At 49.8% G+C, this 27306-nt stretch overlaps 1 protein-coding gene across 1 annotated transcript; it reads left to right on the top strand.

Annotated features, from left to right (window-relative positions):
• The first annotated feature begins 653 nt into the window (after positions 1-653).
• Positions 654-26919, top strand: LOC121338284 (heparan sulfate glucosamine 3-O-sulfotransferase 3B1-like). The gene is made up of 2 exons (XM_041409120.1): positions 654-1204; positions 25914-26919. The coding sequence occupies exons 1-2, from the start codon at positions 774-776 to the stop codon at positions 26530-26532; spliced, it is 1050 nt and encodes a 349-aa protein (XP_041265054.1). The 5' UTR covers positions 654-773; the 3' UTR covers positions 26533-26919.
• Positions 26920-27306: the final 387 nt, after the last annotated feature.

Raw genomic sequence — 27306 nt, 5'->3', positions numbered from 1 at the left:
CTTGGGTTGGAAGGGACCATTGAAGGTGATACAATCCAGCCCCCTGCCACAGGCAGAGACACTTCCACTAGACCAGGTTACTCCAAGCTCCATCCACCCTGGCCTTGAATGTTTGCAAGGATGGGCCATCCACAGCTTTTCTGGGCAACCTCAGACAGTCTGTCTTTTTTATTTATTTATTTTTTTTAAAATTCTGCCTAATATCTAATCTAACCCTGCCTTCTGTCAGTTTAAAACCATTATCCCTTGACTGTGCTAAAAGCTTTGTCCCCACCTATTTTACAATCCCCACTTAGATACTGAAAGACCACAATAAAGTCTCCCTGGAAGCCTTGCTATCCACGTTTTTGGGGATAAGGAGGATCAAAAAATGACCGAGATGCTCCCAGTGGCTGCCCCCAGGCTGGCCATTCCCGGCGGCGGGGGACACCGCACGGGAAATCCCGGCTGGAAGCGAGCGTCCAGCACTGCGACCCCGCCCCGGGGGTGCGGCCCCTCCTGCCGGCAGCCAATCAACGCGCCCTCCGCTCCCCTAGCCCCGCCCCATCTCATTATGCGGGAACTCGCGGCCGTGATTGGCTGCGGGCGCCGCCCGCGCCCGCCCCGCCCCGCCGCTCTTCTGCCGGCGCTGCCGCGGCGGGAGCGGAGCGGAGCGGAGCGGGCCGGGCAGCGATGGGGCCGTGCTGAGGCTCCAGGGTGCCCATGAGGCGCCGGGCAGAGCCGAGCCGAGCCGGGCGGGCTCCAGCCATGCATCCCGGTGCGCCCGCGGGCACATGGGGCAGCGCTTGAACCGCTGCCTCGATGTCCCCGTCGCGTTGCCGCCGCTGAGGCGGAGGCTGCTGCTGCTCTTCATCATGCTCTTCCTCTGGCTCTATATGTTCTACTCGTGCGCCGGCTCCTGCGCCGGGCTGACGACCCGCGGGTCCCCCGCGCCGCCCCGCGCCGCCCCGCCGCTGCCGGGAGAGCCGGGCGAGGAGAGCAGCCTGGAGGAGCAGCGGGCAGCGCCCGACGCCGGCAGCCCCATCTCCAGCTTCTTCAACGGCTCCGGTACCAAGCGGCTGCCGCAGGCCATCATCATCGGCGTGAAGAAGGGCGGGACGCGGGCGCTGCTGGAGTTCCTGCGGGTGCACCCCGACGTGCGCGCCGTCGGCGCCGAGCCGCACTTCTTCGACCGCAACTACGAGCGGGGACTCGCCTGGTACAGGTACGGGCCGGGCCGGGGCTGAGCGGGCTCCCAGCCCCGGTGCGGGGATGCGGCCGCCCCGGGCTCCGGAGCAGGCTGGGGAGCGCCCGGGCGAAGAGTAAATGTTCCGCTAAATGCTTTCCCCCGAAAGAACAACCCCTAAAAACATAATAAACCCAGAGCGCAACTTGCGGTCCCCGTTAGCCCAGGCGGCGGCGGAGCGTCTGTAGGTTTTCCGCGAGCCAAACCGTATTTAATTTTTTTTTTTACAAAGGTTACATATTAATTTAATATTTTTAAACACTCTTCTTCCGCTGTACTTCCAGGTCTTTTGCTGGAGGGTACTTCTGCAGCTCAGGGTGTTGCTGGGGGATGGCTGGTGCCTGTCCCGGCTCTGCCCGGGCGGGCGGTGCGCTCAGCGGCCGCGTGTTCGCGAGGTTTTTGACCCGTTGGGATTTGGGGTTTTTTGGTACCCGTTGGAGTGGCACTTGACCCGTTTTCTCTTTTTTTTCCTTTTTTTAGCGTGGGGGAGGCGAGGTGGGGAGAATTTACCCGTCTGGGGATTTTTTACACGTTTGGAGGGGGTTTGTCCCGTTCCGGGAGCGCTGCCTGGGACTGGCAGGCGGCAGCTCCATGTTCCAAATAAAACTTCCTCACTCGGTGCCTGCGTTCAGTCTCCGTTAACTTTCTCCTTCCCCGTGACCATCTCTGGAGCTGATCGATTGCCCGAGGTCGCGGTCGCCAGCCCGGCGCTGCGCTGCGGGAGCGGTGCGGGCTGCAGCGGGGAACGGGCGCGTCGGGAACGGGATTAACCCTTTGCACTGGGAGAAAATTATAAATTTCTGGCTTGCATCCTCTAAGGATGGATGTAATTGTCGGTGATTTTGCGAGGAGCAGCCCGGTCCGGGATGCCTGGGTGAGGCTGGGCTCGGCGGAGCGGGCGGCGGTGGGTGCGGAGGAGAAGCGCGATCGGACACCGAGCGAGGGGCGACCCCCGTTTCGGTGCCTTTCTCGCCCTTTTTCCATTGAAGTTCCTTTATCAGGAGCGTTTTGAATATGTCTTTCTACGGAGTGTTTACAGGAATGCTAAAGAAGCCGAGATGGAAACTTTGAAGCTAGATGGGAGCTGTGAAATTACGAATTGTAACCTCTTTGTAGTCTTGAAACTCCCACCCGACAAGTCCGATTAGGTTTATGACTTTTTTTTTTTTTTTTTTAATGTTGCCATCCCCCAGCAGTTAGTGAAATGAGTGCAGGATAAGATCTGATGAGGAGGAAGTAATTTTTGAAAGCTGTTTCGTTTTAGGACATTCTGTCATCTCGGTGGAGGCTGCAGCGTGTTGTCCCACAGCAGCCCAAATGAAACATTTGTAAATTCAGTTGAGTTAAAAAATGTCACATTTTGAAGGAGAACTTGCATATAACAGAGCAGAAAACCTGTCAGGATTTATCAGCAAAATGGTGTTGTATGTGTTGAGCTCTGTTTTTAATTAGACACCTAAATTAGACCATAAAATGGTTGATTAATCTTTTACAAGTAGGAGGTGGAAGGGGAGAAGAAGAGAATAATGCTTATGATTGAGTTCATCTGTTATCCCAGATGTAGTGGGTGAAAGCCAATATTTAAACGATATACATTATTTTTAAATTTGGAGAGCAGGTATTGTGTTTAACTTCCTAAAGCTTCACCTTATCAGCTGCTGGATTTTAAGCAGCATGGGCCCTATCCCTGCAAATACACTCTGTTTTTTCATTAGTATCTTTGCAAAAGGGCTGTTTCAGCTGTGATCTGACAAATCTTGAGGTCTGAATGGTGATGCTCTCAAGCAGCAAGAGATGCTGGAAGTCTTGAAATCAGTCATGTGTGATTCACCCCGAAGATGGGAGTGCATCTGGCTGTCTGTGGAACTGGGACCTGGGTCAGTTGGGGGGGAACTAAATAATGCAAAATACTTGGGAGAGGATGAAAACCAGCAGACAAGTTGTTATATACTGTCTATATATATATATATATATATATATATATATATATATTCCATTGTTATATACTGTCTCTATATATATATATGTATAAGTATATTATAAATATAAAAATATATTATTTCTAACTTAATTAGAATTAGATGCAGAAGTTTGTTCCTATAAGTTTAGTCGTTAGAACTCGAAGTTCTTGCTGACTTCAGTGAATCTTGGCTTCCCAGCACTCCTCAAGAACATGTTTATTTCTCCCAGACCTAATGAGGTTTTTATTTATTATCTTAGTATCAATAAGGAGATGTGTTTATATTTTCTCGTTAGTGTTTCAGTGCAGTTGGATTAAAAATGCGTGGTGTAAAAGGTGCGTGGTGTCAGCATTGTGCAGTGAGCTGGGCGAGCCTCATCTTTATTTTTCAGATGCTTTTGCTCAAATCTACTGAACTTTGGGACTGGGGGAGTTACTGTGTCCTCAGCACCCGGAGTGCAGTGCAAATCCAACTGCCTGGCTTTGAAAAGATAACGATAGAATTTTTGACCCATCTTTCATTTGAAGTGTATTTTACCTAATTGGCTAAATCTGTTTATATTTGTTAGTTTTTGTTTAAGTTGTCCCTACCATCCAAAATCTTATTTTTCAGATTTTCAAGATGGAGGGGCATGCGATTTACTTGTTTAGCTTGATGAATTCTTATTTCTGCCTGAAGTTTTCATCTACTGAAAATAACTTTAGAAGGAGGCAACATAAATTTGTTCCTTGCTTCACTTTCTGTCAAGTGAAATGAAATCTGTTGGTTTGTTCCCGTAGTGTGGAATGCAGGGAACCATTGAGTGGTGCTGAGTATCGTTCCTGAAAAGCTGGGGGAAAACAGGACAAATTAAATGCTTTTTTTCTGATAGTGAGATAACTAAAATTTGGTGGAAATAACTTCTGTATGCACATTGCAGGGTTTTCTCCCCCCTCCCCCCCTCCCCTGTAATGAATACAGCATGTTAACTGCTTCTAGTGAAAATATGTATTATGACAGAGGAGGAATGGGATCCAGCCACTATTGCAAACTAATTTTATGAAGTGCCTTGAATTTTTGGATAGTAGAGAAGTTCCCTCTTTGTGGCAGTAGGGAGTTCAGCTCCACAGCCTGTGTGCATGTGTCTGGCTGAGCAGCCTCAGGGATGTCCTTGCTCTCTTTGGGGTTTGCTGTAGAGCTTGGTGGGGAGGAACAAAGTGTTTCTTCCAAGGCTAGAAAATCAGTTGTTGAATTTCTTTTATGATTTTTTTCATTTGATTCAACAACGATGCATTTTGAAATGTCATACGGACTTGAAAGCCTGTTGTCCTATGGTTATTGTGAGAAAAAATTATTGTCATTAGTGTTACATGTTTTGGGTTTTTTCTTTTTTTTGTTATTATTTTCAGCCCAGTGGGCTGTAATGCCCAGTCCCTCCTGCCTTGGGCTGGGTGTTGTCAGCCCTAGTCAACATCACTGATTTATATTTCAAGTCTGTAGCTCTCTGCTAGGAACCCGTGTGCCGTGGCTGTGCCGGCTGTAACTGCGCCAGCAGGACTAGGCAGAGCTCCTCTGCCTCTAGCAGTGCACCAGGGAGATCTCTTGTCCTTTTTTCATCTTTTCTCTTATGGAAAATTCTTAAAATGCTGGTGCTTTGTCTTCCCACTACTCCTAGGTTGCCTTAATTCATTGTCCTTGCTGAGATGGGGTGATTTGGATCAGCAGGATCAGGCCCTGTGGTCTGGTGGTGTGTGATAAACTGTTTCAAATATGCATTTCTTAGACTCCGAAATTGCTTGGACTTTAGGGTGCAAAGTGCTGCTTGAAAGCAATTCCTGAATTGGGAGAAACTTCCTTATTTTTTATATTTTTGCCCATGAGCCTCCTTTCTTTGCCCCAGGGAATGTGTGGGGGTACAAGCTGGTGCTTGCAATCGGTCAGGCTGTGAGCAAGGGAAGAATAAGGTTAAAAATTTGAGGTGAAAGCCCTGATGAACCAAATCTTGAGCAAGGCAGGATTTTGCCCCTGTGTTTGGACATCGTCTATAATCTCTGCTTTAATGAAGATTTAATACCTGCTGCTTAATTGCCTTCCCAGTGATAGATGGACCCAGCAGCACAGACAGAACTGTGGTTGGTTTCCACTGAGTGTCACATGGTTTATTGGCCCCAGGAAGTTTGGGAACTGTCCTGATACTTCCAACTGGACTTTGGGTGCAAATGACTGCATCTGAGCAAAGACTGGTTCCTCCAGTCTGCATTCCTGTGAGTTGTGCTGGGTCAGAACAAGCATCTCCTAAAGGACACTTGTGTTCTCCGGGAAGGTTTTGCCAAACAATTTTGGTGTTGAGATTTTATTTTCTTGATGCGAGAAAAAATTTAAAACTCAACTATTGACCTTGCATTGTGTTGTACTTAAGCAAGTGGGGACTTTTAATGGTCCCCTCGGAATGTGCATGGAGTTCAGTACCCCCTTGGCCACTGCAGCAGCTCCCTACGGCTGTGTCCTGAGCTGCTGTGTAATGTTGGGAGGAAAACGGCCCCCAAAAAGAAGGGCTGGGCTGCTATAATCAGTCAGCAAGGCCCTTGTGTTTGCATGGGATCATTCCTTTAGATCTGAGGAGGGTTGAGTTGTTCAAACAGATGGCAAAGATTATTCGTGTTGCTGGGGTTTCAGCGCGCTGCTCTGTTTCCAGCGTGTTGCCCGATATGACGCACGTGACAAGTTCTTCCCAGCACGACGCTGGGGGGGATGACATTGTCTGTTGTGATCGGGTTTCATGGCCTCACCTGTTGAGCTGCTGAACTTTTCAAAGTTGACCAAGCGTTGGGGGTGCCGGATGCGGGTGGTGGATCTGCCTGGCTAATCGTGTTAGCGCAGGGCGCCGCGGCCTGCCGGGAGCATTGTGCTCCTTGGCATGAAAATGATGGGAATGAAAACCCACGGGCTCAGCTCTGAGTTTGGGATTTATTACTTTTTTCTTTTCAAGTGGGCCGTGGCAGGTGTCTGTAACACACACCGAGCGTTGGATATCTCAAGGCACTTCCAGGCAAGGCTTTGTTTTTAAAAGCATCCAGCAAGCCCTGGGTGCAGTGGCCGTAGAAACTCTACCCGAACTACTGTTCTTTGGAGCTGTGTTTCCAATCTGCCTGATGATAAGAATGTCCTGTATTTGGGCCTCTCTTGCTGAGCTGCTCTGTTCACTTGAGCCTGGTTTGGAGCTATTTAGCCATCCAAACTAGGAAGAAGTCTAATTTAGTGATCATTGAGCACAGGATTCATGTCTCCTGGTGGTATGACCATGGGTGACCAATGGGTTTAGGTGATAATGAATGGGCCAGGGCCATGTGGGATGGGTAACATGAGGGTTCAAAGAACAACAAATAGTGGGGCCCGTTGTCTCAGTGGTGTAATTAGTGGGTCAGGGGCTATCAGCTACTACCTGTTGTCACCATGTGGTGTGTGAGGACAGGCTGGAGAGGCTTCTTCCTTGGTTTGTGGGAAATGACTAAGTGCTGTGCTGGGTCCTGACTTGCTGCTGATGACTGTACTGGGGCTTGCCCTAACCATTACAATTCCAAGTCTTTCAGCAGCTTGCTGTGTGTTTAATTAGCTTTCCAGAAACACCATGTACTTTTTAAAGGTGCTCAGCCCAGCATCAGCCAGAAGGCAACGGAGTAAATGGACCTTATCTTAGCTTTCTTAATGGAAACAAGGGGTCCTGTGATGAAACATATTGATCATCAGCAGGCTCAGAGGAAAGGTGGGGTGAATTCAGAACAGGCATTTGTGGTGGTGTAACTTTGCCTTCAGGGAGTTGCTCCCAGTGTGCAGGTGGTGGGAAGGGGTGCAGAGACAAGTGGGGAAGGGCATCACATTGTGCCATGGGTCAGATGAGGAGAAGAAATGGAGGTCAGGAGCACAGTCCCTCTGTCTCCACCCAGGGAGAGCAGGGTCTGCTTGGCTGGGATGTACAGTGCACCTCAGTCCATTCATAACCGTGATCCAATGGGGACAATCTCTCCTGGTGCCATGCTGACTTTGAGTGTTGAGTGGTGCTTTTCCTCTTAGGAATAGCTGTGAAGGAGGAGGAAATTAACGCAGTGATGATGATTTAGCATGTAATGCCCTTGCACTGGGAAGGTCCAGAGGTGAGGAGGGACTTTTGGGAGCTGGCTTGCTTGGCTGCCTGACCTTTCTTCCTGGCCCTGTGGCCTCAGGAATTATTCAGATAAGACCAGAAACTTGGGTGTTTGGGACTTAGATGATGGTGGGAATGTTAGAGAAATGTAGGTGTACAGGTGCTGCTGGTAGATCTCACATTGATTTCTGGTAAATGAATAATTCAATTTTTAAAATCTTTCTGTTAAGATATGTGAGCATGGCAGTGCCCTGCCACATGGTGGCTAGGGAAACTTTATTTAGAGAAAAATAATTCCAGGTTCTGCTAAATGCTTTACATCTGTGTTAACCTCCTTGGAAACGCCCTGGAACTATCCTGCTTCTACAGCAGTTTTGTTTTCTTCTCTCTGTACAGAAAAGGGAGGGAGGAAGAACATCTCTACAGAGGGATGGTGTGACCTAGCCCTGGCATCAAGGGAGTCATGGCTGTGTTTGGCAGCAGGTCTGACCCAGAGTTTAATTTGCAGCCTGTCTGGGACATGGAGCAGCGTGGCTGACCCTGCCCTCGATGTGGCTTGTAAGGTGTCACACATGGAACCTGGCTTTGCTCTCCCTGTGCTGGTGGGTGCCATCCTCCCTGGTCCCGGTCTTCTTGTGAGTGTTGTGCTCATAAAATTCCGTAGGTCAGAGCTGTAATTTGGCCAGTCTTCTCTGCTGGTACTGCTGAGGATTTCTATGAATACACCAAAGTGGCTGCTTTGTAATAAAAGTGAGCAGTTGTAACCTTTCCCTGGAACTGACACAGACTTTGAATTCCTGTCAGTGCAGCAGGCAGCTCTTCCAGAAGAGAGAGAGAATTATTGTGTGCAGGCTTTCATTTTATATGCCAATGTACAATATTACAGGTGGATGTGTGCATTTGGTAGATCCTTCCTAAAAGTGAACAGAAGGCCAAATCCTGCATTGCCACAAACATGGTCCAACAGTACTGTGTATGACTGTATTCTGCTACACTAATTCCCTTTAAAAATGCACTTTTTCATGTAGGAAGTTGGCTCTGATGAGGAGACGAGTCCTCAGCAGCCTATGGTGACAGAGACTGAACCAGCTCCCCAAACATGACTGTGTCTAATGCAGTCCAGAACTCTGCCTAGGGATGGGCTCCAAGAGCAGACCCTCAGTGTGTATCCATGTGACTGTGCAGAAAATGTCCTCACAGAAATAAAAATCCATTATAATTATTAACTTCAATAAAGCATCTTGACAAGCTTTATATTAAAGCCCCAAGCTTTCAGCCTGTTCTGATTGTCAAATGCAAACTTGCATTAAAGCTTGAAAATCTTGAAACTTGAAAACATAAAACTTCAAGTGTGGGTGAATGGCACAAGGAGGCACAGGAAATTTTTGGAAAAGTGCTCATTTAGTGAAAAGGCAATTGTGCTGGGGTCACGCTCCAGTAGTATTTTTGATTTGGAACGGGATCCAGGGGCTGCAGCAGCTGAGCAGGCTCAGAGCATGGATCCTCTTGTCACTAGGGGGAGGATGAAACCCCAGCGTCTTCCTAACAAAGTGCTTTGCTTCTTCACTGAGCTATCATTTTTTTCTTTTAAAACTGGCAAGGCCTGCAGCTTTGGCATGCCTTCAGTTTGTTTTTCTAAAGATGTGTTAGACTTGGAAGGAAATCAGGAGGTGTTGGAGTAAACAGGAGGTGTGTCCCAGCCCTTCGGTCCCGGAGTGGCTGTGCACGGTCCTCAGCTGTTTGTACACAGGGCCAGGAATGCTGTTGCTAAACGTGAATTGCAGAGGGACCCTGTGACTGTGCTGTGCCCTGTGTCTGTGTGTGGGAACAAACGTGCTGTCTGCCACTGAGGTGCTGTGCCTCTGCTCTGAACCCCTGCCCACACCTCTGGTGCCACATTTAGTCAGTTGTGCCAGGTCAGAGCCAGTGTCCCGAGTGCTGGGGTTCCGTCTTCTGCAGGTGGGTTGGAAAGGAGCAAGCTCATGAAGGTCTTACCTGCGACCAGTGGGGCAGAGGTAGATGTCTGGGTGGCTCTGAGCATTCCTGGGCTCCCGTTCTGACTTTACTATGGCTGGACCAACCAAAGTGAGCTGCAAAAAGCCAGGCAGCCCGGGCATTGCCCCCTTTTGTGGACGTGCTCTTCCCTTTCCCAGTGCAGTGCACTGACTTGCTGCAACTTAACACAAAGCTTGTAACACCTTTTTTTCCTCCCCTTTTAATTTCCCTCTCAAGCTGGTCTGGTAACTAATGAGCCTTGGGCTGTCTGCATGGCATCTGGAAAAGCAGAGGGAATAGCTAATCCAGGGTGTTGAGCAGGGAAGGAAGCCTTGAGAGGAGATATCAGCCCTGCCAAAGCAGAAGTGGAATAGCCGGTTAGGGCTTCACCCTGGGTTTGCTGCAAGCCCAGAGGGGCTGGGAGCTGCTGTCTGCTCTGGGAATTCCAGGCTGGCGCTGCCCGGACAGCCGGACGCGCGGCGGAGCCACCGGGCACACACCGGAGCCTTGGCCAGCTGCCCTGCCGCTGCTGCCTCCCCCTAGAGATGACTCCAAGGTCAAACTGCTCAATGCAGTGTAATAATTAATTGGGCTATATATAAACAGAAAGCTCATGTGGTCCTAAAGTAGCTTAAGAGCCCGTGGGTTTCTTCCTCTCCGCCTTCCTCCCCACAGTCTTCCTCTGCCGGGGCTCCTCTGCGGGTGAGCCCTGCAGTTGTCGCAGGCTTGGCTGCTCCAGCCGGGCTCACCAGTTGGGTTAAGCAGCTGCACAGCTGGGTCAGAGCCCAGAAATGATGGGAGCAGAGCAATGCCTGCTCTGCCTCACCCAGTTCCCCCATCAAACCCACTCCTGGTGCCGGCGGACAGGGCACATGCCAAGTCTGCCTTCCCAGAGTGAATTGCTTTACTCAGTGGTGATGCCTGATGAGGAACAGCCCTGAGCTGGGAATGGCTGCTGGCATTTGCCTTCAGTAACAGGCATTCCAAAGCTCCTGTTGCTTTGAGACTCAGTATAGCAAGAGCTAAGCTGGAGAGCTTGTTCCCCATCATGGGGAACATGGAGAAACCGCAGTGTGGGGTTCAAAACCTCCCCGAAGGCAGGTTTGTGTGACATTTGCAGAATGGAGGGGAAGAATAAGCTGGGCTAGGTTTCCTGGAAGAGCTACGAAAACTTAAGTTTGTAATGAGGCTTGAAGCTAAACCCAAGCAATTGCTTGCCTTGTGACTCCTGGGGATCTGAGGATTGTATGATATCAAAATTGATAATGCTCTTTTATTCATTTTCTCATGTATTGATCTAAAACTGGTTGAAGCTCACTCCAAATGTAAAAATTTAGGGATAACATTTATTTAAGCGCTGTGTTATTTTCAATGTAGCTGCAGAAACATCTTAGGGAAAATTAAAAATCAGACTTCTTAATCAAGCATTAGTGACTATGTGCTGTCAAGGCAGTTGGAGAAGGGCAGAGCAGCTTCCAGCTCTTCCAGACCAGCCCAGGTTTTACAGCAGGGGCTTATAGATGCCCTGAACCCATCAGCAAAGTCTGACCCTTGGTTTTGCACAGGGAAATCCTTGAAAACCAAGGAGACCCTACATCTGGCTCCAGGAGTCGGGGAATGAGCCTCGTCACTGCCCATGTTTGCTCTGGACCCTCTTCTGCTGCTTCCCAGGACATTTCCTCATGCGTGTTAGTCGGCTGAGAGCCACCACCAGGGGTGGGGACTGGTGGAGGAGCTGCCTGGGGTGATGGGCTCCATGTGAGAGGTTGTGTCTTGGTAGTGCAGGCTGTCCATCTCCAGCTCCCTGGCTCTGCAAGGCAGAGCTGGCTTCTCTCACTTTTCAAGCACCAGGCTGCACTACATCCCGGGGATGGAGGCAGAGAGAAAGGACTTTGTGAGGCTCACAATGGAGTCCCAGAGGGTTCAGCTGGGTCGAGGAGGTTGTGCTGTCTCTTTGAGAACCCAAGGGTGTAGAGATCAAAGGTGTGGGTGAGTCAATTACAATTCACATTTGGTTCATCCATATGTTTGGGTATTTGAAAAGCTTCAATAGTCACCCATTTTATATCTCTTATGCCCATTGATTTGTTAATCTGACACTTGGTTTCATCTGAATAATAATAGCTGTCATTCAGAGTCTTCAGTGTTCAGGGAAAAGTCATTTCACTTGGGTTGTGCTCTAAGGCCTTGGCAGACTGGCCCACGGTGCTCTTTATGCACAAGGGCTTGAAGGATTTGTGGATAATTCAGCCCCATGGCTGGCTCTGGAAGGAAATTGGCTCTGAATGAAGGCAGGGTGGGATGCTGGAGGTTGTTGGAGGGCTTTGGCACGTGTAGTTTTACTCATAAGTCACCATAGCCATGGACCTGCCACCACAGTGCATGGGGTGTGAGGAGATGGCAGGGTTACACACAGAGACAACCCAAGCCATCAGAAATGGCAAGCAGGCCCTCTTAAATAGTGCCTGAGTGCTCTGGACTAGATCAAATCATTGGTATGGCCATGTGAAGTCTCTAATCATGCGAATACCTTTTTAATGAGAAGCAGTGCTTTGCATCTGTTGTACTTGCAGCAGAGCATCTCCACCAGCTGAGCCTGCTCTTTAAAGAGCTCTTGGCTGGGTGTCACTGTTTATGACCACGCCAAGATCCCAGGTAATGACTGGGCAGAAAGGCAGTCTGCAGACAGACCTGCTCCTTCATGTTTCCCTAATTGGCACCTGTCTCCCTCCTTCACTGGGAACTTCTCTCCTTCCCAAGGCTGGTTTGGTTCCTTCTGCCTTACCCCAAGTCCTGCAGTGTCACTGGGGATGCAGGGATGTGGTGACACCACAAACCTGCAGCCTGTTTGCCTCAATGGGCATGCTGGGTTTTAGTCCTGGAAATTAATTGTGTTTTCTCTCTTTGATGCTTGATGTGAGGTGTCAAAGGGAGGGAAGAATCAGCAGGTTCATCCTGGCCTGACTAGAGATGTTGGTGGAAAAAAAATCTCATTCTGGACAGATATCTCACTTCCCTGGTCTGTTTGCCACCGAGAGGTCTTAATTTCCAGCACTACTCCTTTATGAGAGCAAATCTCAAATCCATTAACAAATGAGTTGAGGTGACAATCCCATTTGTGCTAAAATGCATTTAGGGATCAGTACTGAGAGGATCACCCGTGTATTAATTTGCCAGGCCTTTTGTTCCAGTGGGTGGCAAAATTAGCTCATCCCAATGAGGGTCACACTGACCTGGCCAGTGCCCAGATTACTGATGGTTATGGTTGATGCCACTCCTCCCTTCTGAGAAGGAAGCAGGAGACTTTCAGGAGTTAATTAGGTGTCTCAGCTGGGAATAAAGTCTAAACCAATTTTAAATTCTTGACCCACTCAATGAGATACTGAGGGTAATGAGCAGCTGGTGAGTACAGAACATGCTTGGTTGGTTGAGCACCCTCCCGGTTTTCCTCTGATGGATTTGCTCTTCCCTGCTGTTACTGGCCACAGGGAAGGTCCTCTGATGGTCAGAGGGGCATCCCCTTCCCTTTGTTTGTCACAGCTGAGCAGAAGCCTCAGTGCTGCACGGTTTCAAGGCTGGTTTGGGTGTTGCTGAGGAGGCAGGTGGAGTCATGCAGCTGAGGTCTGACAGCACCTTGTTGGCATTACTTGGCCTGTGGAATATGTGTACATGATCAGAAAGGGCAAAAAAACCCCCCCATAACTAGCTTTCTTCATAATGGAAATGGAAAGCTGACTATTTTCTGTGCTGTTGTTTTGAAGGTCTGTGCTGCTCTGGTGATGCTGGGTGCCTGTTGGATCCCTTTAGGTGCAGAAAGTGAATTCCTGGAGATCCTACATGGCTTTCTTGAAAAACTGTAGATGTAAATGTGTCTCAGGATTTGTTTCAAGCCCGGTCTGGCCCTGGTCACCCTGTGAGATCCCTTCCCACATGCTGTGGAAGAGTGGTGGTCTCTGGTTCAGATGTGACATGGAAGATGTTCCAGGGCATGTCAGTGCACAGAGGAAAGTGCTGCTGGGTGAATGAAGTGTCCCTGCTCTGCCCTCCCTGCTTTGTTATGTCCATGGTGAGGAAGAGGAGCAGGAGCAGAGCTGCCGCCAGTCCCTTTTTGGAGCTCTAACTCGGCACAGTGGTTCAAGCCTGACTTTGTCATGTCTTACTGTAAGGGTAGACAAATTCCTGGGGATACTCCCCCAGCATGAGTTGTGATCCAAAGGGTGAGAGCTGGGGTATCACTCAGGTCTCCAAAGTCTATCAGGAGCCTTTTTTCTCTAATCATGGCTGTAAAGACCCAGAGCAGGAAGACTGGACTTAATTAGGAGAAATGTGTGTCAAGGTGGCAAACAAAGTCCTCCCTGTGCAAATGCTGGGCCGCTCGTGCAGGTGTTTTACAAAGGGCAACATTATCAGTGTAACTCATTACCTGCCCGTGCAGGCACACAGATTAGGGCATTTGTTTCTGTGCTGGGGAAAACACAAAAGACCTCTCAGCAGGGCTGTGATTTATGAGCATTGCATTAGGGGAACATGGTTGTACCGTGTCTTGCTGGAGTGGCCGTTGCCTCGTATTTCCTTTTGGGGCTGGCTCTTTGCTGTGTGGCTTGAGGGTTTGTTCCCACTTTCTAGCAGAGTTGGAGCAGGTGAAGTGTGGTGGCTTGGCAGTGTCCCAGAGGAGAGGCAAAGCCTGGCAAGTTCAACTCCTTGCAGTGCTCTCCTGGGTAGAAATTTGTCCGGTGTTTCTGAGTGGCAGCAGGGGCGGACCAGGGCTGGCTGCTCACATTCAGCTGCTTTTTGGTGGTGGGAGAGAGGCTGGCCACTACAGGGTTACTTAACCATAAAGTTGATTTATGAGTGTGTGCCACAGAAATCTATATCCACAAAGCTGGCATGGACCCACACCCTAGAATGGCCCAGACCAGGGGCTGTTTGGCTGTTGCTGTTGAACCAGCTCCTTTTCTGGGAACCTGGGAAAGTTCCCTGTAGCAGCACAGCTGCAGAAACAGTGTGGCAGTGTGTTGCTGCCATGCCGATGAGTGGGGGGTACGAGATGTGACCATCTCCCCTGCACTGATTACCCCAGATGTGCTCTTTTGATGTGTACCCTGCTCGCTGGGCTCACCACCTCCAGCATTCAGCAGAAGGAGTCACTGGAGCAGGCCTGGAAGAGGCGGTGCTGGAGGGATGAGGCTGCTGGGATAACCTCCTGGGGGCTGCTGCCTGGGTTAGGAATACCTCCTGCTGTCCTAGCCAGGGGCAGAGCCCCAGGCTGCTCTGCTGTCACAGGTGGGATGAGCCAGGAGGATATTCTGTTCCACGTGCGGTGGCGGGTAGTCCGACCCTTGGATGTGTTCTGGTGCCACTTGGTTTGGGCATCTGATTCCTGAAACACCTGGTGCTCCTGGGACAGCAACAGGACACCAACAGGCTGCACTCTTTCTGCAGTGCCAACTCTGTGTGTCTCAGTACCCACTTCTGCCTCCCCCAAATCCCAGATCCTCCCATCTCTGCGGCTTCACCTGCTTAGATTGCTCCCTTAGCTGCAAGGAAGTATTTTCCCAAGACCTAGGAGGAAGAGAGATGTCTTGAAGACCTGTAAGGAGCAGTGCCCCGGGTGGTTTAACATCTTTGAGAGGATCAGTGCTGTTGCTACAATTAAGAGAGCAAATTGGTGGGTGTGGGAGCTGTTTGGGGCTGTGGACTGGATGGCTGAACAGTACCCCAGCTGAGCTGGTGCTCCTGCCACATGGGGAGCTTGTGCCTGAGCCTTGGTAGCAGGGAAGGGGTGAGAGGGAAGAAGCTGTGGCGTGAGCAGTGGGCATTGGTGCCTCTTGGACGTGTCTGAGTGGCTGCTGAGGGGCAGAAAAGCTGACAGCGAGGTGTAGGCTTTGCCTGGGACTTGTGGGAGCAGCCCAGTTGTTCTCCTGATGGAGCTGAAGTCAAATCCCTGAGATCAGAGTCTCTGGGTTCATGGGGACTGTCTTAGTCCCACATCCTCTGCTGCAGGAGACCTTCCTGTCATCTGGGTACCATGGATGTGTTTTGGATCTCCCACCATTATGATTTCTTCATCTGCTTTTAAACCAGTTCCAAGACAGGCTTTCTTTGCACAGCCCTACTCTGAGCTAGCAAAAGCCTTGCAAGAGCTGTGGGGTTTTCGTCTTATTTATTTGTCTCCACAATTAAGCCAGTAACTCCAGACCCTGACTCTCTTACTTAGCTGGCTTTTTTCTGGACAAGGACATTCTGTGCTTGCAGTGCTTGCCCAGTCCAGATGCTGGTTTCAGCTTCTCATGAGGGCAGGACTGGTGCTACTCAAGTAAAGCTGAGTTCAAGAATTCACATCTCTGGTGCAAGGATGTGTTGAACTAGCACTCTTAAAGAGCAGAACTTTGTCTTGCAATGAGTCTGTGAGTGGATCTATCAAATCTTTACACAGTAGGCGGTTAGTACACATAATGTTAACTCTAGGCTATAAATTCTTGAGGGAGGAGAAGTTGCTGGTCTTTCTGGTTGCAAAAGAATAAGAGGCAAAGGCAGTCCAGAGAATTTATTTTTTACCAGGAATGAGCTGTAAGCACTGAAATCTCTCTGAATGCCTGAAATTCTTCCTCTTTTCTTTCCTCCCTTTCAGGCCGTTGTCAATTTATTGAGAAAAATATTTCTGCAGCTTTGCAATAAACTCTGGCACACTGTGACAGTAACCTTGGCTTGTTCCGAGCCTGCAGAGGTGCAGCTCTGGAGCAGCTGCTGATCTCCCAGAGCGGGCAGAGATGAGCTGCCTGCTTCTGCTGAAGCTCTGGGACTCCACTGGTGGCCTCCAGGTGCCACAGGAGAGGGAAGAGGATTACACTGGTGCAACTGAGGCACTCCTGCAGGGATAAATTCCAGTTAAACACTCCAGCGGGGTGTGTGAAGAGGTGTCACGGAGCAGGAATAAAACACACAGTTTGGTGTAGACAGTAGGTGCTGCGATCTGCTGATAAAGGGGCTTGAGTCCCAGTTTGTCAGCTAGCTCAGTCATATTTCCTGCTGAGTTCAGGGGATTTTTCCCCCTTAAATCATGAGTTTCACAGAACTTCCCTCTCCCTGCTCTGCTTTTAAACAAAACCAGTCTTTTTGTCCTTTTCGGGGGAAATGGAGGCAGATTAGAGTTATCCCACATGACTTGACCGGTGGGCAGCACAGCCCGGTGCTGCTGGGCAGTATTCTGAAGAAGTCACCCATGAACAGCAATTAGCTTTTCACGGCCCGGAGCAGCGCCGGGCGCTCTTTGTGCCCGGGGGACCCCCGGCCCCGAAAGGGGAGCGGCGGGCACCGAAAGGAGCAAGATGCTCATTTCAGCCCCACCCCCTTTCTGCGCTCAAAAGCTCTTATTTTCAGAGCAAAGCAGTATTGAAGCATCGGGACAATGGAGCCCAAATCCTGCTGGGGGAAGGGAGATGCTGGCAATTGCATCTTTTGTTGCTTTTTCTTCTTTATTTGCCTCTGGCCTCCCCCATCCCACCCCTCCAAGAAATCCACATAGATGCTCACTAGATGATAATGAAATCACTTTCTTGGGACCTTGCTAATAGGATTATAATTATTACTGGAGATGAACTGGAGTGAATAGAATATTTACCATTTCATCTTAAATTATTGTAAATCCCTCCAAAGCAGCCCTTTGATATGTAAAGTGCTGCTCCTCTCCCCCCTGGTGAAGATAATTATTTAGTGGAAGTTCAGAGCTTTTAAGTATGGTGGGGAGTAGAAAGAGGCTTCCGTGTTTACATAAAGAGAAGAGGAGGGCCTGTGTAATGAACTGGGGACGTTGATGAATATCTTGCCTGGCTCCAGCAAAGGAGGAGGGAAAGTTCTTGCTTAGCAGCTATAACATCTCACGCTGGGGAAGAGGTAAAAAAATTATTGGAAATTTAGCTCTTCCTAATCCAAAGAAAGCTCCACATCCCTGCAGCCTGTGTTCAGTTGGTGCATGACCCACCCAGTGGCAGAGGAGAGGAGAGGAGAGGAGAGGAGAGGACCACAGGACAGGACTGCACCCTGTGGCACGCTCATGACAGTGACAAGGAGGGTGCTTTTCTCTCAAGTTCCCAGGGTGGTCTGGGCTGCTTGAACCCTTCCTCCCAGAGGCTGCCCTGCATGGAGCATGAGCTCAGGTAGGAAAGGAGATTGCTCCAATCAGCCACCTCCAAGACCACCTTTATGCCTTTGCATCCTTTGCCAAGGAACAGGCATGTCCCAGGAGCGATGGTGACACCACCCATCAGCTGCCCAGGAGTCTTTGTGGAACCTGGGCTTCTCTGTTGTGCTTCCTGGTGAAAGCATAAGCCTGTTCTGTGCAGACAGGACTCCCACCAAGTGTTTCTGCTGATCTAAGTTATTCCTCCTCTGTAGGCTGCAGCTCTGTGGTACACCATATATGGCACTTTGATACAGAAAGCAGCAGCCCTGCAAGGGATAACATGTCATATCTTGGTTATGAGACTGCTTCTAATTAACCCATTTAATCTCACGCAGTAGGGGAGGCTTGTGGGTGAGAGATGTGTTTTGTCTGGCACAGGGTGGGAGGCTGCCTTTGCAGCAGAGGCTGGTGGAGCTCGTTACACCCATTGCTGTTCCCAGAGGCACAAACCCCCCGTGGATCAGGCCCTGCTTTGTCCAGGTTGGTGCTGGGATGCTGCTGCAAACCATCTGTTCAGCTCTGGGTTAGCTCCCTGTGTCCCAGCACAGAGTGGGTCAAGCTTCTGTGGTGGCTCCTAGGTCTGATTTGAAGGCAGTGACTTTTGAAGAGGTGAATAAAGTCTTTCATTAAAAAAAAAACCAAAAAACCTAAACCCCAAAAATGTCCTAAACCCTGATATTTGCTCTGGTGTGCTCCCCCTCCTTGGGGCACTTCTTGCTTTGATCTGCCAGGGCCATTTGGTGCGTCCTGGCTGTGCCACGTGGAGTGGGGACGAAAGGGCCATCTGCCCCTGCCCTGCATCTGCCCACTCCCCAAACCTTTTTTATCAGCATCAAAGGAGCTTAGACCAGACTCCACAGCCAGACCAGAGCCTGTTCCTGTGGGGTACACGGTGCTGCCACCCATGGCCACCAGCTCTTTGGTCCCGTTGAAGTCCCAGAGCACCTTCCTCACGGGTACTCTTCACACACAATTACCGTCCTCTCCCTCCTTTCATCCCCAAAATTCCCCAATAAGTGAAGGGCACCTAGCAGATTTGGGGACAGGGAGCAAGGAGGGTGAGAAAAACATTAATTTCAGGCCGAGATATTTTTTCCTCCTTTCCCTCCTCCTTCACCTACTCCTTCCTCACCCCCAAAGTTCATTAATTCCCATCATCTGGTTTGTGTAATCATTGTGGCGAGTGTTTGACGGAGCTGGATAGGGTTACATCCATTTCAAAAAGGCCGAGGCTGGTTCCCAGCCGTTCCCTTTTATTGTTGTATAATTTGCCAACCCAAACAACAGACTCCTACTTGAGACAAAAGCACACATGTTGCTCTTACCACTGGTCATAAAAAAAGGAGAGACTGCCTGCTACTGTACAGGTCGGTGGTGCAACAGCAGCTGAAGCCAAGGAAAATTTTTGGTAAGATGATGTATCAAATAATAAAGCAACAAGAACTCATACCCCCAAAGAGGAATTTGCTATTGCTTCTCTCTCTATTTCTTCCTCTTCCTCTATCTCCCTCATTGCCCTTTCCCATTGCTGTCACCAGAAAGCAGAGTCAAAGACAAGAAGGTAATTTTGAAGCCAGTTGACCTGTGTGCCAGTGGCAGGGTTTGTGATGCAATTAAAACACAATCTTCCCCAGAGCTGGTCAGGTTCTTGCTTTTAAGGAGTATTGCTGGGATTCAACAGTTTTGTGATCAGCCATGAGGGGAAAGGGACGTGGTAGGGTGGGGAGGGGACCAGTGTGGTGGCCTCAGGAGCTGAGCTGGTGATGCTTTGGGCTTTTGATTGATGAGCATCTGAGCTCTTGCTCGTGGTCAGGTGCCAGTATGGGGCTACAGCTGTGTGGTTTTAATCCAGCCCTGTACATTTTTCCTGCTTTCTGACAGCAACATGCTGCCTTGGAAGCTGGGAGCAACTGGGTATCACCTTGGCAGAGGGGATGAGCTGTAAGGCAAAGCTACCACAATGGAGGTACCACTCCATCCTTCCCTACAGCTCTTTTTCACGACATTAGAATAGCTCACTCGGCCTAAATTTATTTATTGATGTGGGGAGGAGAGAAAAGGCAGAGAAGCAGCAGGAATTAGAGTGAGAATTGGCTGCTGCAGTAAAGCACCACCCCATCCTTCCCTACAGCTCTTTTTCAAGACATTAGAATAGCTCACTCGCCTAAATTTATTTATTGATGTGGGGAGGAGAGAAAAGGCAGAGAAGCAGCAGGAATTAGAGTGAGAATTGGCTGCTGCAGTAAAGACCTCCTTAAAAATGTTTGGCTTAAGATGACAGAAGGACAGATAGACTGTGGTGTGAAATGAGCCCTTTGGCTTTGGTGGGATCCTGACCAGAGCAAAGCTGAACAGGACCATGCTGGGATGGGAAGAGGGTACCAAACTGCCCCTGGGATGGGGACAAGGCAGAGGAACATTCAGCATACTGGAAAGCATCAACTTCTGAGGGGATGCAGCTTTAATCTCCCTCATCTTCTGCACTTGGTTCCTCAGAGCTGTTCCAAGCCTGAACAGACCACTGCTGGGCCTGTTTGCTTTCCAACCTGTAAATTAAAAATGCAGCAAAAATCTTAAATTCATCATGTGCATTAAGTTGTACCATGTTCTGGGTTGTTCTGTTACTGGCTGTACCTTAGCTTGGTGATATCTTGGGTTTTCAAACCCTCTGTCATTACTCTGGAAGATAAAAATCTGGTTTCCCCTAGAATGGGAGAAGAACTTTGTTGTTTACATTTTGTATTTCTATTCACCTTCTCACCATAACTTTTCAATCTAATTTATGCATTTTCTTTGGAGGATTTGGGGGGCACTTTCCCCAGGAAAAAAAAAAATCAGATTGTCAAAATTGGGTTTTGTGAAAAGGAATCACTTTTTGGCTTCTTGAAACATGAGTGAGGAATGGGGCAGAAACTGGTCAGAGATAGGTCAGATGCTCTGTGTGTGCAGTGCTGGGCTGCAAAGCAAATGGTTATGGGTTACAGACATGAATTTGGCATGAATGTGGCTGATGTCCAAAATAATTTGACTTGCTCTTCCTCCCATTTCCCATGTTTTCCTTGCTTCTAGGGAACAGCTGTGGGGGAAAAGCCTAGAAATTCTGTGCTAAAGTGGTTCTTGCTGCATTCCCTGGCAGAGCCGCTGTGGAGGCTGCTGTGAGTGCACTCCACCTCCTCCAGGAGAGTTTGATCACCTTTGCCGAGGGAAAGTGAGGAAGCAGGGAGGACTGGGGAGGTGTGGTGGTGTGGAGCAGAGAGGTGTGAGGCTGGAAGGTGCCACGGCTGCAGCTGCATCACAGCACAACCCGGTCTGAACCTCACCTGTGGAACCCATCACTTGAATTTGTTGGAGCAGGGGGAGCATCTCCCAGAGTGGTGCTGGCTGGCTCCAGGTGCTGGGCAGGAACCTACCCAGCATGAAGCCTTCCTCAGAAAGCAAAGCCCATCTGCTCAGCTCTGGGGCTTCTGTTGGGCAGCAGGACACCTGAGCGGGCTGGGCTGTGGCTCGGTCACCCCCGGGTGCCGGGGGCAGACGTTGTGGCTGCTCCCCCAGCCTGGCCCTGCCAGGGCTCCAGGCTCTGCAGAGCAGGAGGGCTCATCCCAGCAGGTGCTGGCCGTGGCAGGAGGTGCAGGGGGGGACCAACAGATGTCCCCAGGGATAAAACCGGGCACCACGGCTGTGCTCTGCCCTGCACTGCTCTGTTCTACCTGTGGCAAATAATGCAGCAACAGGTTGTGGGGGTCCCCTCACCCCCCTGGCCTCTTCCTCCTTGAGAAGTAGCAGCAGATTAGCTTGGAGCCCCTCTGTGCAGACAAAAGCTGCCACAAAGGGCATTAGGCTTCAGGATTGGATTACCATGTGGCCACCTGTCATCCCCACTTTGTAAATTTATCTCACTCTGGGTCTGATTTTCACATTGGAGAAGTTTGCACTTAAAAAAACCCCACAAAATCCCCTGCCCAGTGCCTTTGCAAGCAACAGCCTGGCTGAGTTCATCTTAGTATTCCTTCTCATTCCAGGCTTCAGAGCTGCATGGGGCTGGAGATTAGGGCTGTTTGAATGAAGAGAGCCTTTATTACATTAGTTTAAGTGGTTAATAGGTAAAGTAGGCCAATCCATCTTTAGACTAAGCCTATCACTTCGCCTACGAAGGGTGCAGGCTTCACCGAGGAAATGTTCATTAAAGGAAAAGCTTTTCCTCTGTCCCTCTTGACATGTTAATAGCTCAGGGTTAGGGGCTTGCTCTTTGCCTGTGCAAAATTCATAGCTGTGCAAAATTCATAGCTGTGCTCACACAGCAACCTCCTCCCCTTGCTGGGACCCTGCTGCTGGCAGCTCTGCCCTAGTCAGCAGTGCAGAGCCCCTCCTGTGCTTTCTGGCTGGGCTGGGTGGGCAGTAAAGGATGCTGGGAGTCTGCTGGTGCTCCTCATCCTCATTTCCTTCTTCCATGCTCAATAAGCAGGTGCCTCGTCCCTTCCCAAGCAGGGAAGTGGGGCTGGAGTTCAAATGACAGGTAGAGGTAGTGCCTTGGTGCTGGGACTCTCTGCTGTGGGATGTTCTCAAGGCCAGAAGTATTTGTGGGTTTGAAGGATTAAACAGTTCACAGTTGCTATGAAATAGGATGATTTGGATGCAGATGCTGTCTCCAGAGGTCTTTGAACTCCAGGTTGCCAGAAGGCAGCAGGATAACAAGGCAGGAGGGATGGCTTGCCAAGGTTTTCATACTGTATTTTCTACTACAGTTTCTGCTATGGCCCTCAGTGGTGCCTCTATCCAGCCCTGGGGCTCAGCTGAGCTCTCTGTTTCCCACAGCCTGGTTCCCTCTGCCATCCCCCTTTGCTCTCCTGTATGGACAGCAGTGGTGGCTGCACCTCTGCCTTTCTCACCCTGTCTCAGGCAGTGCTGGCAGGGGCTGCCCGTGTCTCCGTGGTGCCTGAGAATCCTCCATGGAAACAGAGGCTCCACAAGCTGCCTGGGGAGATCTGGATCCTCCTGAGCTGATTCTGCTGGACCCCACTCCTTTCTCCTGAGGGGCTGCATCCCGCCTGGGCATGGTGGCTTCTCTCCATCACAGCTCCTCTTTTCCCTCCCAAAGCAGCAGCTGTAGTTTAGCTTGGCCCTGGCTCTCTTGGAGCCACAAGAGCAGATATGTTCAGGTCTGGATCTGGTCCTCCTTCCACCAAAACATATGTCCAGTGTGTTGTGCTGGAGCTGCAGTGCTCTGCTGGGCCAAGTTGCCCTTCTCCAGCTGTGGCTTGAATGGGAATAAATTCCTCTGGGTGATTCTTCCTCTGCTATGAGTTCAGACCAGCCAAAGTAGCAGTTCCTTCTGTCCCTGAGGCTCTGCTGTCTCTGGCTGCCAGCATGATGGATGGTGCCTCTGTGGGAGATTATGGAAACCATGGGAAAGCTCCTCACAACTGACATGCCCATGCAGTAAAACTTTGCTTTCCTGGATGTGCTGTTGTCAGAGGTTCAAACCACCTCTATGGGCCACAATACTTGGCTTCACTTGCAGCTGTCTTTCTTTCATGAAGCCACTTTACAAACAAAGCAGAGTCTGAGACAATCTTGAGGGTCTCAGTTTTGGGCTATGCCTGGCACCTATGTGGTACAATGGAGGGAGAGCAGGAGCAAGGGCCCCAGAGCTGGTTTTGGTGGATCCAGGCCTTGTACATGAGGTGAAGGTTCTGTTTCTACCTCTGCTCACCTCAGCCTGTGTTGGCCAACCTGAAGGCAGGAGGTGTGTCAATGTGGCTTGTTCTGCTTTTCTTGCTGTGATGGGTCACCAGCAAAATGTTCTTAAATTGCCAAGAATTCAGGCCCTCTCCAAAAATAACAATCTGGGAGGTTTAGGCTTGCCCAGAACTGACTACTTTCAGCCACAACTGCAGTGTGGGTCCAGGAGATGAGCTGCTCTGCAAAGGGGCTGATGCCAGGCCAGTGGATGCCTCTTAGGCAAAGAGTTACTCCCTGCTTTCTTCCACTTATGGTGAGCTCCTCTGTATTTGCTGAAATGCTAATTAAGAACCTGTGTTTCCCAACTGAATCAACTGACTTGGCACTCCATCCCCAGCAATTTCCTCCTGTTTCACAGCCCAGCCCTGCCCAATGCCTTTCTTGTGCAAGGAGGGGAAAAATAAACCTTGCATCATTCCCATGAGACTGATAAATACTGGCTGTAGTAGTCCTGGAGGAGAAATCAGTCCCAAAATGCAGGGCCCTATACAATCAGCAATCCAATGAACCTGACCTAAAGCTGAAGGGCTTCAGTGGAACACAGGCAACCTGAGAATGTTTCGGGAAGCTTTCTCCTCTCTAGGCAGCTCCCAGGCCATTAAGGACTTCATGGGTGGAAAACATCCTCTTAAATCAAGCTGAAAAGCAGTTGGTGGCCAGTGCAGGATGTAGAACTTGGGTTTAATGTGGCCATAAAAGGAGACACCACTTAATGAGCAAATGTTGAAATCTACATCAGCCCACGACAAATTTAAGAGTTGCTCTGAGCGTTATTGACTGGCCCTGTTCTGTGACAGCATTATGGGGTTGCAAAGTTGGCCAGAAAAGCAGAGGATTAGTCAGAGTTTTATTCTGGTTGCTGGTTTTGGCACACACACACTAGCTCCTGCCTTCCAGAAGCTCTCACATTCCAGGTATCTGGTAGACCAGCGTGATTTTTATCTGCATGTGAAACTCCACTTGTGTGGACTTGAAATCCCAGCCTTCAGGGTTGCCACCACCTCTGGCCATGCCTGGAGGTTCCACAAGCTGATATCCTTTTCCTGCACAGTCCAGCTTGCCCATTGCCCCTTCTGAGTGCCATGCAGATCTGGCACAGGGACTGTCTCCCACCTTGGCACTGTGGAGAAGGAGCTCTATGGGCAGCCTTGAGGCACAGCTCACAGGGAGGATGGAAGTGCAGCCACTGGGTGCCCCTTGCCAGGAAACACATTGCACAAAGGTGATGCCAGAGGCTGGTGAAGTAAAACACCAGGTACAGTGTGAGCTCACCAATAGTTGCATAAACAGCTACTGACCAAATTTCGTAGACATGGGATGATTTTCGATGCAAACAGACCTCTCATTCCTGGATCCCCTGTTATTTGCTCTCAGAACAGATTGGTCAGTTTTCTTCCCTTGAGTTCTTAATCAGGGCAACCATTGGCTTTAGCACAAATTATCAGGGGCTGTTTTAACTGCAAGAGCCCTAGTGATCTTTGCTGTGGAAGCATAAAAGCAGCTAGGGAGGAGATGGCTGTTGGGAACAGCCTCTGTGTGGTGTCCTGTGGCTGAGGAAAGCACAGCTTCAGGCTTGCAGATCACACCCTGGCTGCTTATTTCTCTGTGCTGGCTGGATGCTTTGAAAACTTAATCAAGTTTTATAACTTTAATTTCATGCTTGACTCCCCTTTTCCCTTTTCTTTTCAACTGTCTCGCAACCCGGAGCAAATGAGTCTGTTTGGGCTACAAAGGGAAAGAACTGGCAAACAGTCTAAAATATTTTAGCTTGACTAGTGAATAATAGGGAAAAATTACTCTTCCTGGTTCATGCCACTTCCATCAATTCTGTAAGCTCCCTACTCTTTCCCCATGTGGTTCACTAGAAATAGCCAGGGAATAAGGTGGAACTGCTGGAAGTTTTAAAAGTACTTTGTGAGGGTATGTCCTGCCCATGTGCTGAGGTTGTGTTCTCCAGATGTATCCCACATCCTGGCCTGCTGTAACCTGTGGGGAAGTGCTGGGCTGTCCTCCTTGTCTCCTGGACTGGGATGTGCTGAAGATGCCATGGGCAGCTCTTGATGCCCTTTCTGGTTCATGTGAGGAAACAAGTGATAAGGAATAGTAAAGCAGGGGGTGAAACTGGATGCAAGAGGACACCTGTGAGTGAAGTCCTGCTGTTGGCATGCCAGGGAAAAATTGCACCCTCTTGCCTGAATTGGGAAGTTTTGCATTTGGAATGCTGAGGGAAGGTGAGGTGGACATACTCTAGAGATCTCCTGCTTTTCTGCTGTACCATCCTGTCATTCCCATGGGGAAATGAGCTCTGGACTGGGGCTCAGGTCTCAGTGGTGTCGTCATGAGCCAGAACAGCCACCTGGTGCAGCTCAGGACCCATCCTGACCAGTCCAAAGCTGGTGTGGTACATTCAGCCGTGGTCCAAACGCAGAGTGTAGCTCAGCTAATCCACTCATGAATAACTGGGGGATTACTCAACTGGATTTCTAATACAGTGGCCTTTAATAACAATCTCCCCCTAATCCCTGAATCAATGGGAAATGGATTTGTCTGTATGGTCCAAATGGCCTGTGAAGGCATTTTAGGGAGAAGAATTCTTGTGTGTCCATGTGTGAACATACGTGTGGAAGCATATGGATATTTTTGTTCCTCTTCCTTGCCCTTTTGACCCATATCTGTGTGTTTTGCTGGCAGGGACCTGATGCCCAGGACCCTGGAGGGGCAGATCACCATGGAGAAGACCCCCAGCTACTTCGTCACCAAGGAGGCCCCGGCCCGCATCTCCTCCATGTCCAAGGGCACCAAGCTGATCGTGGTGGTGCGCGACCCCGTGACCAGAGCCATCTCGGACTACACCCAGACGCTCTCCAAGAAGCCTGACATCCCCACCTTTGAGAGCCTGACCTTCAAAAACAGGACTACGGGCCTGATCGACACCTCGTGGAGCGCCATCCAGATCGGCATCTACGCCAAGCACCTGGAGAACTGGCTGCTGCACTTCCCCATCGGGCAGATCCTCTTTGTCAGCGGGGAGAGGCTGATCAGCGACCCCGCGGGGGAGCTGGGCCGCGTCCAGGACTTTCTGGGCCTCAAGAGGATCATCACGGACAAACACTTCTACTTCAACAAAACCAAGGGCTTCCCGTGCCTGAAGAAGGCCGAGGGCAGCAGCAAACCCCACTGCCTGGGCAAGACAAAAGGCAGGACCCACCCTGACATCGACCAGGAGGTGGTGCAGAGGCTGAGGGACTTCTACCGGCCCTTCAACATGAAGTTCTACCAGATGACAGGGCAGGACTTCGGCTGGGACTGAGCCTGGCATGGCAAAGTCCCCTGTTATTACTTGCCCAGCACGGTTTGCTTATATAAAGAGATATATATGTATGTAAAATGTACAGAAATCTATTTTATAATAATTTATTTTTAATTCCTAAGCAATTAATTCACTAAGCTGCCTAACCGCACTGGCTAGAACGGTAGCCTGTAACCTGTTTAACATTCCACAGTGTTTTATTCTAATGTCTCTCCTTTCCTTGGGTTTTTGCCCTTCTTCTTTCTCTTTGGTTTGGTTTGTAACAGACAGTGCTTCCACTTTTCCTAAAGAAAATTTGTATTTAAAAATCAAAAGAAGGGAGGGAGGGAAAGCACAAGTTTATTTTTGTTACGGGTATCTGGCCTTTATAAACACTTGCTTTCCCTATTCCAGTGTCCCAGTCTCTGCTCCGCTGTTGTGCTCCCTCATCCCACAGTTTTCTGGTTAGTCCCATGGCCCTGGGGGGTGTTTCTCTGGGGTGGCTGGGAGGAAGGCTGGGCATCCCTGCACCCCACATACCTCTGCTGAGCAGCAGCATGTTTTCCCAGTGCTGTGAGCCTGGGAACCCCAAGCCAAGGGCTCCTGCTCAGGGTTGCCAGGAGGGCAATGTGCTCTTCTTCCAGGAGAGAACCTGCAGAGCTTGTTGCATGGGCAGAGCTCTCCTCAGTACAGTTTTCCTTCCTGCTTTTTGTCCAGGAGGTTCTTGCCCACAGTCCCTCTATGCATTTAAAATCTTTACTGCAAGACAAACGTAAAATGCTGTATCTGTGTGTG

Source organism: Onychostruthus taczanowskii, unplaced genomic scaffold, assembly GCF_017590055.1.
Source record: "Onychostruthus taczanowskii isolate IOZ18803 unplaced genomic scaffold, ASM1759005v1 scaffold30, whole genome shotgun sequence".
In the NCBI taxonomy this organism is placed as follows: Eukaryota; Metazoa; Chordata; class Aves; order Passeriformes; family Passeridae; genus Onychostruthus; species Onychostruthus taczanowskii.
Note: the sequence above shows the minus strand (reverse complement) of the source record. Positions and strands in the feature narration are given on the sequence as shown.